The sequence below is a fragment of the Choloepus didactylus genome, chromosome 13 (genome assembly GCF_015220235.1).
Source record: "Choloepus didactylus isolate mChoDid1 chromosome 13, mChoDid1.pri, whole genome shotgun sequence".
Classification (NCBI taxonomy): domain Eukaryota; kingdom Metazoa; phylum Chordata; class Mammalia; order Pilosa; family Megalonychidae; genus Choloepus; species Choloepus didactylus.
The window spans coordinates 77,737,247-77,750,480 of record NC_051319.1 but is presented as its reverse complement, the minus strand read 5'-3'; the positions used below and the strand labels follow the sequence as shown (position 1 = coordinate 77,750,480).

Sequence of the window (13,234 nt, the reverse complement as noted above, 5' to 3'; positions counted from 1 at the left end):
AAAAACATGGACAAAGAACTAAAGGAAATCAGGAGAACGACAGATGAACACAAAGAGAATATCAACAGAGAGAGAGAAATTATGAAAAGGAACCAAACAGAGCTGAAAACCACATAGCAGACTGGAGCTGGCAGAAGAATGAATGAAGAAATTTAACAGAGCCTGAGGAAACTGTGGGACACCATCAAGTATACCAATACATATGTTGTGGAAGTCCCCAAAGAAGAAAGAGAAAAGGGGTGGAGAGAATATTCAAAGAAATAATGGCTGATAATGCCCAAATTTAACTAGACATAAATATACATATCCAAAATTCTCAATGAACTGCAAACAGCATAAACCCAGACAGAGCCACTGCAGCACATTATAATCAAACTGTCAAATGACAAAGATGAGAGAATTCTGAAAGCTGCAATACAGAAGCAATGTGTCACATGCAAGGAAGCCTCAATAAAATTAAGTGAAAATTTCTCATCTGAAGCCATGGAGGCAAAAAGGCAGTAACCCATAACGTTCTTTGAAATTACCTATAAAACTACTTGTTAAATTGTACTTTGAAAGTTATCACTGTTATGTATACATGTTAAATTTCATCAAAAAATGTACTAAATTTTTTTTAAAGGTAGTGGAATGACATATTTAAAGTACTGAAAGCAAAAAACTGCCAACTAAGGACTCCATATGCAGCAAACTCTCTTTCAAAAATGAAAGCAATTAACACATTCCCAGAGGAGTTCATCACAACCAGACTGGCCCTATAGGAGACAATAAAGGAGGTTCTGCAGGTTGACAGAGGAAAGATCAAAGCCACATAAGAAAATACAGATCTCCAGCAAAGGTAATGAATGACATGGTATATAACTGCCAGTACTACTGCATTTTTGGTTTGAAACTACTTTTTACTTCCTACAGGATTTAAAAGGCAAATGCATAACATGCAATGATAAATCAGTGGTGTTAGACTCATAACGTATAAACATGTAATTTGTGACAAGAGCTACATAAAAGTGGGGGGAACAGAAGGGTATAAGAACACAGTTTGCGTGTGCTATTGAAGTTGGTACCAAAGCAAAAGAGATTGTTATAGATTTAAAATATTAAATTTAAGCCCCATGGAACTAAAAAAAAAATATCAGAGAATATGCAAACTCACAAAGACAAAAACTAGAATACAGGTGGCCAGGGGTGGGGGACGGGGGAATAGGGAGTTAATGCATAAGGGGTATAAGGTTTATGTTTGGGGAAATGGGAATGTTTTAGTAATGGAAGGTGGTGAGGGCACCACAATATTGTGAATGCAATTAATCCCCCTGAATGATATGCTTGGAAGTGGTTGAGGTGGGAAAGTTTATGTTCAGTATATAGTCCCACAATTAAAAAAAAGAGCATGTTCAGAAAATGGATTGATAAATAGATATACAAACAGACGGATAGACAGACAGAATGCTACGGCAAATGTAGACAGACAGACAGACAGACAGATAGGGCAAATGTACCAAAATGTTAAAATTGGGTGGATCTGGATATTTGAGGGGTGAGGATATGTCGGAATTCTCTGTATGGGATTTGTATTATTTTTGTAGCTGACCTGTAAATTTAAAAGTATCCCAAAATAAAAAGTTAAAAAGAAAAAAAAACCGAACATTTTTTTTAAAACAGGTCTCTTATAAGAAAAAAGAAGGGTAGCCATAGATGTTAGTTTCATTTTGTTAATTTATACACCTTTTTTCTCCCCTTCTTTCATGTAGGAACATTCATAGGTTTTGGCAGTTGCTTATGTCTCTCTACATCTGTTTTGGACCCAAGGCACTCTACCTGAGGGCTTCTGTCACAGGTAAAGAAATTTCGAATTATTGATCACATACCTTTTTAAGAGAAGCTATGCCTACTCAAATAGTTTTAAATAGTGGCTTTTCCCAAACTATTTTCTTTGTGGCTTTGTGAATATTATTCAAGCCTCACATTCAGGTCTCTGTAAAAGAAACTGCTATGATGATTAAATACGACAATAGATATAAAAGTGTGGTAGAGTGCTAGAAAATAAGTATTCAAAAATGTTACCTATCATTATTATTAATGAAGTGAATATTCATTTTTTTCAAATGATTGAAGTTCACTCATGGTATCAAGTGAATTGGAATAAAAGTAACCTGAAGGATTCCTGATTTTAGCAATTGAAGATCAGAAGATTTCTACAAAGAAACTAAATTTCTAGAAGCAGGCTTAATCTTTACAAGTCCAAAATGCAAAAAGAGAACAGACATTCACCAGGACTGATTGAGGGCCAGGAGGCTTAGGAAAATAGTTTCAGCAGCTACAAAAGCTACAAGCCTGTTGGATTGCACGTAGTGTACAGGTACAGAAATACATACAAATACAAACAGGTAACTTGATATTACTATTTAATTTGGAGGCTTTTATTGGTTTCCTTGAGGATATCAGTGGAGCAGAATCAATGTGCAGATCCCAAAACAGAATTTTAAATGTTTTTCAAAGTATTACTAAAGTCGATAAGTGTATAAGACAGCCTATTTTAACATCAAAAGAGAAAGTTAAAAAACTATTCCTGAACCAGATTATGACCAAACCCTGAGGTTAAAAATGAAATGATTAAAGTCAGTCCAAGAATATAAGGTTTTCTTCTCCAACTGATCACCAGATTCAATGCAATTCCTATCAAAATTCCAACTGTTTATTGTTTGGTTTGTTGTTGTTGTTGTTGTTTTGCAAAAACTTGACCAGCTGATCCTAGAATTGTTATGGAAATGCAAGGGATCCAGAATAGCCAAAACAATCTTGAAAAAGAGGAACAAAGTTGGAGGACCCACATTTTCCAAATTTAAAACTTACTACAAAGCTACAGTAATCAAGACTGTTTGGTACTGGCATAAAGATAGACATACAGAATGGAATGGAATTCAGAATCCATAAATAAACCCTTACATTTATAAGCAACTAGTTTTTGACAAGAGTGCCAAGACCACTAATGGAAAAAAGAACAGTCTTCAACAAATGGTGTTAGGGCAACTGAATATCATGTAAAAGAATGAAGTCAGGCCTCTAACATCACATACAAAAATTAACTCAAAAGAGATCAAAGACCTATATGTAAGAGCTAAAACTATAAAACTCTTAGAAGAAAACACAGGTGTATACCTCTGCCCACTGCTTTCTGACTCCAGTTATACTTCTCACTCTCAAAGCACTATCATCTGACCTGCCCTGTAGGATTCTGCACAGTTGCCAGAAACTGTCTACTTCCATGCCAAAACACATATCAACTCTCAAATCAAGACCAAATAGAGACCACAGAGCTTCCGTTTCCCTCAATTATACAAGATGGAACTCAGTTAACAAAAGCAATGATTAGTCTCCAACGGAGTGGTTCTATATGCATGTCTGAATCCCTGAAATATCAAGGGTGACGCAAAGAAAAACAGTATACCTTCAAAGAAAAGAAGCAAAGCAGGAACAATCTGTTAATTTAAGTTATCTGAGTTAACTGAAAGGCTAAAGAAATAATTTATGTAAAGACTGGAAAAAAAACAACGTTTTCCACAAGGCATTTAGGCTTGAAATATTAATTCAAACACCTAAACAAGCAAAAGTTTCACATTTTTTACACTTTAAGCACTCCTTACAAACACTACCTGATTTTAAGTAGCTGTTTTGAAGTGAAGGATCTCCAGAAGAAACATGTTGATGATTTGTTGTTAAATTTGTATTCCCAGATACAGTTGATTGGGATGATGCATGAAGACAGTTTGTCTGTGATCCCGTAGATGGATAGTTATATTGCCAATTCAAAGGTGGTGGTAGGTTGGCTCCAGGAAGCAAGCTACCAGAAGGCATTGGTGTCGCAGCTGGGATCGCAGCTGGGATCTGAGAAGCAGGTGGTGACATTCGAGGAACAGGTCCACTATGAAGTGAAGGTATCACTGGATTAGAAGCCATGGGAGGTCTATTAAGAGTCTGCCCAGGTCCCTGATAATTATTTAATGTAGAAACAGTCTGAGAACCACCGTAGTTATCCTGTCCAGAGACTGGATTCAAAGAACTTTTTGCTGGTATTAGATGAGGGTAAGGTCCTGGAAGCTGAGAATTATATCCTTGGCTCACTGACACTTGTGAAGACATCAGTGCGTTTTGGACAGGACCTTCCAATAAGAGGGGGAAAAATTAGTCTTAAAAACACATATAGCAATACTACAAAAGATGCAGTGACATGGTACTCTTACAACTCAACAATAAAAAGACAACCCAATTTAAAAACGGGCAAAGGATTTTAAATAAGCATTCAAATATATTTCCAAAGAATATATACAAACAGCCAATAAGCACATGAAAAAAATGCTCAACATCCATTAATCATTAAAGAAATGCAAACCAAAACCATAATGAGATACCACTTCACACCAACCGGGATGTCTAAAATAAAAAAGGCAAACAAATAACAAGCGTTGGTGAGGATGTGGAGAAACCAGAACCCTCATACATTGCTAGTGGGAAGGTAAAATGGTACAGTCACTTTGGAAAATAGTTTGGCAGTTTCTCAAAATGGTAAACAGAATTAACATATAACCCAGCGATTCTACCCCCAGGTATTGAAAACATATGCCTGCACAAAAACTTGTACATAAATGTTCATTACAGCATTATTCCTACTAGCGAGAAAGTGGAAACAACTCAAAAGTCCATCAACTGAAGAATGGATAAACAAAATGCAGTATACCCCATAAAAAGAAATATTATTTGGCCATAAAAAAGACATAATGCTATAACATGCATGAATCTTGAAAATAGTATGACAAGTGTAAGAAGCCAATCACAAAAGGTCATATACTATATGATTCTGTTTATATGAAATGTCCAGAATAGGCAAATCCATAGGAATAGAGGTAGACTAGTAGTTGCCAGGGACAATGAGTAAGGCAGGGAGGAGGAATACGGAGTGATTGTTAATGGGTATGGTGATAACAATAATCTGAAACTGATTGTGGTGATGGTTACACAACTGTGTGACTATACTGAAAACCACTGAGTTTTATACTTTAAATGGGTGAACTGTATGGTATCTGAATTGTATCTCAATGAAGCTATTGTCAAAAATTAATCACTGGTATTACCACTTCTACTCACAAATATACTGTCATTTCATAATAAAATCCCACAATAAAATAATAGACAGTAAAAGGAAATAAGTATTAAAAATATTTGGCAGTGATACACTCAACTTTTTATTTCTTTAGACATTTTACATTGAAAATATGCTAAAAGAAAATATGAATTTTCCAATGGTATCCCCAATTCATGCAACAAATGTCATCAGCCTAATGTATATCATTTCATAAATTACACAATGCTTCTACAAGCATGTGTCAGCATATGCATACAGAGAAGTAGGTTGGGGAGTTTACAAAAGCATATATACATCTATAAGGGTAAGCTGGAGCAGTTGGTTTATATATATTGCTCGACAAAACAATAAACACAGGCATCCTTTCAGGATAATAGAAGGGATCCAAATATGTCAACTGAAGCATTGTTTAGAATAATGAAAAACTGGAAACAAATTAAATATCTATCATTGGGGATTAGATTAAAAAATTGTGGATTAGTCAAACAATGTACTAAATATCAATAAAATAAATAAACTAGGTACACATTTATCAACAGACATAAGTTATAAAAAGAATATTAAGAGAAAAAAGCAAGTCACAGAGAAATAAATATGGTATCTTTTTTATAAAACTTTTTATTATGAAAATTTTCAGACAAAAATATAAACCTACTTATAATTCTGCCTCAGAGTCACCCCCAAAGAACCTCTTTTGTTGCTCAGATGTGGCCTCCCCCAGTCAACTCTTGCAAATAAACTCACTACCCTCCTTCATACTTGGGATATGACTCCCAGGAGTGTAAGTCTCTCAGGAGTGTAAGTCTCCCTGGCAACGCGGGACATGACTCCCAGGGATGAGCCTAGCCCTGGCATCATTGGATTGAGAATGCCTTCTTGACCAAAAGGGGGAAAAGCAATGAAACAAAATAAAGTTTCAGCAGCTGAGAGATTTTAAATAGAGTCAAGAGGTCATTCTAGAGATTATTATTATGTATTATATAGATATTCCCTTTGAGTTTCTAATGTATTAGAATAGCTTGAAGATAATACCTGAATCTGTTGAACAGTAATCCAGTAGACTTGATTCTTGAACATGACTGCATAACAACATAGCTCTTAAGGTGCAAATATTTACTTGCAAAACACCTGTGACTAACACTCTCTTTATCCAGAGTATGAGCAGATGAGCAATAAAATAAAGACAAAATATATAAAAAATAGGGAGGGATAAGGGGTATGAGATGTTTTGGGTGTTCTTCCTTTTTATTTTTTTTTTATTTTGGAGTAATGAAAATGTTCTAAAATTGATTGTGGAGATGAATGCACAACTACATGATGATACTATGAGCCAATGATTTTATACTTTGGATGGATTATATGATGTGTGAATATATCTCAATAAAATTGCATTAAGGGGGATCCAAGATGGCAGATTAGAAGAGACAGAGCAAAATTCTCCTCCATGAAAAACACTAGATAAAGGACTCATGGTGCTCCAGAACAGCAGTTCCAGGGTACCACCAGCTGGGCAGGGACTTCTACACCCACAGTGAGTGTCTACTTGGAAACTGAGCGGCTACATTTAGAAACAGGTGAGTGTTCAGACCAGAACACTGCCAGAGAACAGGGAGCCAGAGTCAGCTGACAGGGGGAGGGGATTAGCCTTCCATACTCTAGGCACCTTCCTCAGTACTTGGTGTAGGTGATAACCCTTCCCAGATGTGCAGCCAAGAGCCCCTGTGCCAGGCACTGGCCACTGGACCAGGCAGACAATTGTGGAAGGGGGTAGCTTTCCATGCCCCATGCAGCAATATTTGTAGCTGGCTGGGAGACAACCATTCACAGCCCCGCAGCCAAGAGCTTCCTTGAGGGAATTTGGGGTTCAGCAGGCTTGTGATGGAGGCCACTCTTCCTCCATAGCAGCCCATGCTGTGCACAGCCTAGAGGCAGGGGCACCACACGGAAGTGCCAAGAGACCTTCCCCAATACCAGGGACTCATGGGCACCCGGCACAGAGGGACTGTGGGGCATTTGAGCTGGAAGGTGAGACATGCAGCTCTGCAGCCCCAGAGTACTCCACCCCCGGTAACAGCCAGGACACTGTGTCCTGGAGAAGACTCCCTGCAAATTGCACAGGACACACCCCCCACCCCACCCACAGGGCTGGCAGTCCCCAGCGCACACAGAAAATTGGTGTATTGACTGGACCTCCACATAGTTTGGACCCCCACTCAGTGCACAGACAAAGTTGGGGAGAACTGGCTTGAGGGTAAGAGGTGGCTCAGGAGTGCCATCTGCTGCTAAGTCAGGGAAGGTGCACTCCACCAACATATAGCTCTGTCAAATTATAGACAAATGTTCAAATAAGCACGCATACCCTAAAAGAACCCTATCAAGATAAGCAAATGCCAAGAGTCCAAAAACAACAGAAAATTGTGAAGCATATGAAGAAACCAGAAGATATGGATAACCCAAACATCAAAGTTAAAAAGCCAGAGGAAACACAGAACTTGGAGCAATTAATCAAAGAAGTACTCACAAACATCAATATCATGGCTCAGGATATAAAGGACATGTAGAAGACCCTAGAAGAGCATAAAGAAGAATTTTTAAGAGTAAGTAAAATAAATAAATAAATAAATAGCAAATCTTATGGAAATAAAAGATACCATTGATCAAATTAAAAACATTCTTGAGGAGGCAGGGCAAGATCGCAGCATAGAGAGGTATGGAATTTAGTCAGTCCCATGGAGCAACTAATAAACATCCGGAACAACTAGTAACTAATCTGGAACAACTGCTGGAGGACAACACAATCACATATGTCACCAGAAGGAAAAGTTGGAGTTTAAAATATGGGAATGCATAAAGCAGTGAATCTTGTGGTGGACAATGTCCGTGATTAACTGTATAAATATTAGAAATCTCTTTCATGAACTAGAACAAATGTATGACACTATAACTAGAAGTTAATAATAGAGGGGTATATAGGGAAAAAATAACTATTGCAAACAATGATTATATGGTATGTGAACAATCTCAATAAAATTAAATTTAAAAAAATATTCTTGAGACACATAACACAAGATTTGAAAAGGGAGAGGAATAAATAAGCAAATTTACTCGAAGATAAGGTTATGGAAAATGAAAGCACAGAAGAATGAATGGTGAAAAAAATCGAAAAATTTGAAATGGATCTCAGGGAAATGATGGACAACATGAAGCGCACAAATATACGAATCACTGGTATTCCAGAAGGGGAAAAGAGTAAAGGGCTAGGAAGAGTATTCAAAGAAATTATTGGGGAAAACTTCCCAACCCTTCTAAATGACATAAATATGCAAATCAAAGATGCACAATGAATTCCAAATAGAATAAATCCAAATAAACCCACTCTGAGACATATTCTGATAAGACTGTCAAATGGAGAAAAGAAGAAAGTTTCGAAAGCAGCAAGACAGAAGTGATTTGCCACATACAAGGGAAACCACCTAAAACTAAGTACTGACTACTCAGCGGGCACCATGGAGGTGAGAAGGCAGTGGTATGACATATGTAAAATTCTCAAAGAAAAAAATTGCCAGCTAAGAATTCTTCATCTAGCAAAGCTCTTCTTCAAAATTGAGGGAGAGCTTAAAATTTTCACCAACAAATGCTGAAAGAATTTGTTAAGAGACCCTACAAGAAATACTAAAGAGGGTTCTACTGGTTGACAAAAAGAGAAAAAGAAAGAGGTCTGAAGAAGGGCACAAAACTGAAGAGTTTTAGTAAGGGTACCTTAATGGAAATAAAGAGAGAGAAGGGAAAAAAATACATCTGACAAATAAAAACCAAAGGATAACATTGCTGATTTAAGAACTGCCTTAACATTAATAACATTGAACGTGAATGGATCAAACTCCCCAATTAAAAGATACAGATTGGCAGAATGGTTTAAAAAATATGCACCATCAATATGTTGTTTACAAGAGACTCACCTTAGATACTGTGGCACAAAGAGATTGAAAGAGAAAGGATGGAAAAAAATATTCCATGCAAGCCACAACCAAAAGAAAGCAGACATAGCAATACTAATTTCAGATAAAATAGACTTTAAATGCAAGGATGTCAAAGAGACAAAGAAGGACACTATATTCTAATAAAGGGGACAATTCACCAAGAAGAAATAACAATCACAAATGGTTATGCATCTAATCGAGGTGCTCTTAAGTATATGAGACAAACATCTGCAAAACTGAAGGAAGCAATAGATGTTTCCACAATAATTATGGGAGACTTCAAAATATCACTATCTCCTATAGATAGATCAACCAGAGACAGGACCAATAAGGAAACTGAAAACATAATGTGATAAACAAATTAGACTTAACAGACATACACAGAGCATTACATCCCAAATTACCAGGTTATATACTCTTCTCTAGTGTCCACGGAACTTTCTCCAGTATAGATCATATGCTAGGGCATAAAATAAGCCTCAATAAATTTAAAAAGATTGAAATTATTCAAAGCACATTCTCTGACCACAATAGAATGGAACTAGAAGTCAATAACCATCAAAAATCTAGAACATTCACTAATGGAGGTTAAACAACACACTCCTATACAATCAGTAGGTCAAAGAAGAAATTGCAAGAGAAATTGCTTTAATATCTAGAGATGAATGAAAATGAGAACACAATATATCAAAACTTATGGGATGTAGCAAAGGTGGTATTGAGGGGAAAATTTATAGTTCTAACTGCATATATTACAAAGGAAGAGCTAAAATCAAAGAACTAATGAAACAACTGAAGAAGATAGAAAATGATCAGCAAACTAATCCTAAACCAAGTAGAAGAAAAGAAATAACAAGGATTAAAGCAGAAATAAATGATATGCAGAACAAAAAAACAATAGAGAAAATAAATAAAACCAAAGCTGGTTCTTTGAGATCAACAAGATTGACAAACCCTTAGCTAGGCTGACAAAGTCAAAGAGAAGACACAAATAAAATAATAAATGAGATGGGGGATATTTCTGTGGATCCTGAAGAAATTTAAAAAATCATAAGAGGATACTCTGAACAATTGTATGCCAACAAGCTAGATAATTTAGAGGAAATAGATAACTTCCTGGAAACACATAAACAACCTAGACTGACCAGAGAAGAAATAGAAGACCTCAACAAACCAATCACAAGCAAAGAGATCAATCAGCAATCAAAAAGCTTCCTAAAAATAAAAGACCAGGGCCAGATGGCTTCACAGGAGAATTCTACCAAACTTTCCAAAAAGAACTGACACCAATCCTTCTTAAACCCTTTAAAAAACTTGAAGAAAATGGAACACTACCTATCTCATTTTATGAAGCTAACATCACTCTAATACCAAAACCAGGTAAAGATGCTACAAAAAAGGAAAACTACAGGCCAATCTCCCTCATGAATATTGATGCAAAAATTCTCAACAAAATACCTGCAAATTGAATCCAAAGACACATTAAAAAAATCATACACCATTACCAGGTGGGATTCATTCCGGGCATGCAAGGGTGGTTCAACAAAAGAAAATCAGTCAATGTAACAACACATTAACAACTCAAAAGTGAAAAATCAAAAGACCATCTCAATAGATGCTGAAAAAGCATTCGACAAAATTCAGCATCCTATTTTGATAAAAATATTTCAAAAGTTGGGAACTGAAGGAAACTGCCTCAATATGATAAAGGGCATATATGAAAAACACACAGCCAGCATTAATACTCAATGGCGAGAGACTGAAAGCCTTCCCTCTAAGATCAGGAACCAGAAAAGGATGCCCACTGTCACCACTATTATTCAACATTGTGCTAGAAGTTCTAGCCAGAGCAATTTGGCAAGACAAAGAAATAAAAGGCATCCAAATTGGAAAGGAAGAAGTAAAACTGTCATTATTTGCAGATGATATGATCTTATACTTGGAAGACCCTGAGAACTCAATGAGACAGCTACTTGAGCTAATAAATTTAGCAAAGTGGCAGGATACAAGATTAATACACATAAATCAATAATGTTCCTATCCACTAGAAATGATCTAACTGAAGAGACACTCAAGAAAAAGATTCCATTCACAACAGCAACTAAAAAAAATCAAGTAACTAGGTAGAAATTTAACCAAGGATGTAAAAGACCTCTATACAGAAAATTACTTAACTTTACTAAAAGAAATAAAAGGGGACCTAAAGAAATGGAAAGATATTCTGTGTTCAGGGATAGGAATGCTAAATGTCATTAAGATGTCAATCCTACCCAAACTGATCTACAGATTCAATGCAATTCCAATCAAAATTCCAACAACCTACTTTGCTGACTTGGAAAAGCTAGTTATCAAATTTATTTGGAAGAGAAAGATGCCTCGAATTGCAAAAAAAAAAAATTCTAAAAAAGAAAAATGAAGTGGGAGGACTTACACTTCCTGACTTTGAAGCCTACTATAAAGCCCACAGATCTAACAAGGGAGGAGAAAAGACTCAAAGGGACATTATTGGGACATATGAAAAAACTAGAATGTAGACTGTAAGCTTTATGTTAAATTCTTGAACTTGACAACTGTATTTAAAGGGGTTATATAAGTGAGTATCGTTGTCCTTAGAAAACGGACATGGCAGTATTAAGTGTTCAAGGAGCAGGAAACAAATGTTCAGAAAATGGATTGAGAAGCAGATGGATAGATGGACAGGCAGACAAATAGGCAGACAGAATGATATGGCAAATGTGGGAAAATGTTGAAATTGGTGGATCCGGGTATCTGGGGATGTAGGAGTATCCTAAAGTTTTCTTTATGGGGTTTGTATTATTTTTGTAACTGTCCTATAAGCTTTAAAGTATTTCAAAATAAAAAGTTAAGCAAACAAACCAACAAAAAGGCAAGAAAGCAGATTTTCCCTATGGCCTTCAGAAAAGAATGCAGCTCTGAGGATACCTTGAGTTTAGACCAATGAGACCCATTTTGGACTTCTGACCTCCAGAACTGTAGGATGATAAATCTGCATTGTTTTAAGCCACTAAGTTTATGGTAATTTGTTACAGCAGCAAAAGGAAACTAATAAAATATGAAACTGTGATTTATTTATGTGAAACATTTACAACGGTGCTTCTCATATAACTAGCGCTCAATGTTAGCTACTGTCATCATCTAAGGAAAATATTTTTGTCCTTAACACTGCAGCACTCATTGATAATTCTACTATTAATAGACCAAATAATTTCATCTGAAATAATCTTTTTCCCTGACAAATCATCTAGTTAAAGACTGATTTAGGCTAATTATTTATTTTATTCCAAACGGTTAACTGAGAATATTCTATTCATTCCTTGATTGAAAAGACAAATATCACTAAGTATCTTCTGAGGACCCAAAATTGACTAAGATCCACTCCATCCAGGCCTTCAAGCAGCTTATAGGCCAGATGAGAAAACAAACGACCAGGCAATGACAAAACAGAGTGGTAAGAAAGGGGAAACTTAGGGCACTGTAAGAATACTGAGGAAGCACCATTTGGGTGAGAACTGAAAACAGAAAAGGTGGTTTCCCAAGGAAACATTTTGTTTATTCATTCATCAGTTGATGGGCACTTGGACTGTTTCCATCTTTTGGCAATTGTGAATACGCTGTTATGAACATCAGTGTGCAGATGTCTGTTCGTGTCCCTGCTGTCAGTTCTTCTGAGTATATACCTAGTAGTGGGATTGCCGAATCATAAGGCAATTCTATACTTAGCTTCCTGAAGAACTGCCAAACTGTCTTACAAGTGGCTGCACCATTCTACATTCCTACCAGCAGTAAATAAGTGGTCCTATTTCTCCACATTCTCTCCAATACTTGTAGTTTGCTGTGTCTTTTTTTATAATGGCCATTCTAGTAGATGTGAAATAATATTTAATTGTGGTTTTGTTTTGCATTTCCTAATAACTAATGATGTTTTGCATCTTTTCATATGCTTTTCAGCCATTTGCATTTCATCTTTGGAAAAGTATCTATTCAGGTCTTGTGCCCATTTTGAAATTGGGTTTTTTTATTACTGAGTTGTAGGATTTCTTTATTTATCCTGAATATTAAACCCTTATCGAATATGTGATTTCCAAATATTTTCTCC

General features: G+C 36.2%; 1 protein-coding gene across 4 annotated transcripts in view; it reads right to left on the bottom strand.

Moving 5' to 3' along the window:
- SEC24A (SEC24 homolog A, COPII coat complex component) overlaps nt 1-13,234 on the bottom strand; it is an 85,607-nt gene that overhangs the window by 67,049 nt on the left and 5,324 nt on the right. For 3 of the 4 annotated variants that reach the window (XM_037802178.1, XM_037802175.1, XM_037802177.1), the window contains exon 2: nt 3,651-4,157. In XM_037802178.1, the coding sequence (XP_037658106.1) occupies nt 3,651-4,157 (507 nt within the window). Of the gene's footprint in view, nt 1-3,650; nt 4,158-7,658; nt 7,705-13,234 lie in introns of all 4 variants that reach the window. The other variant, XM_037802176.1, reaches the window with a different exon arrangement.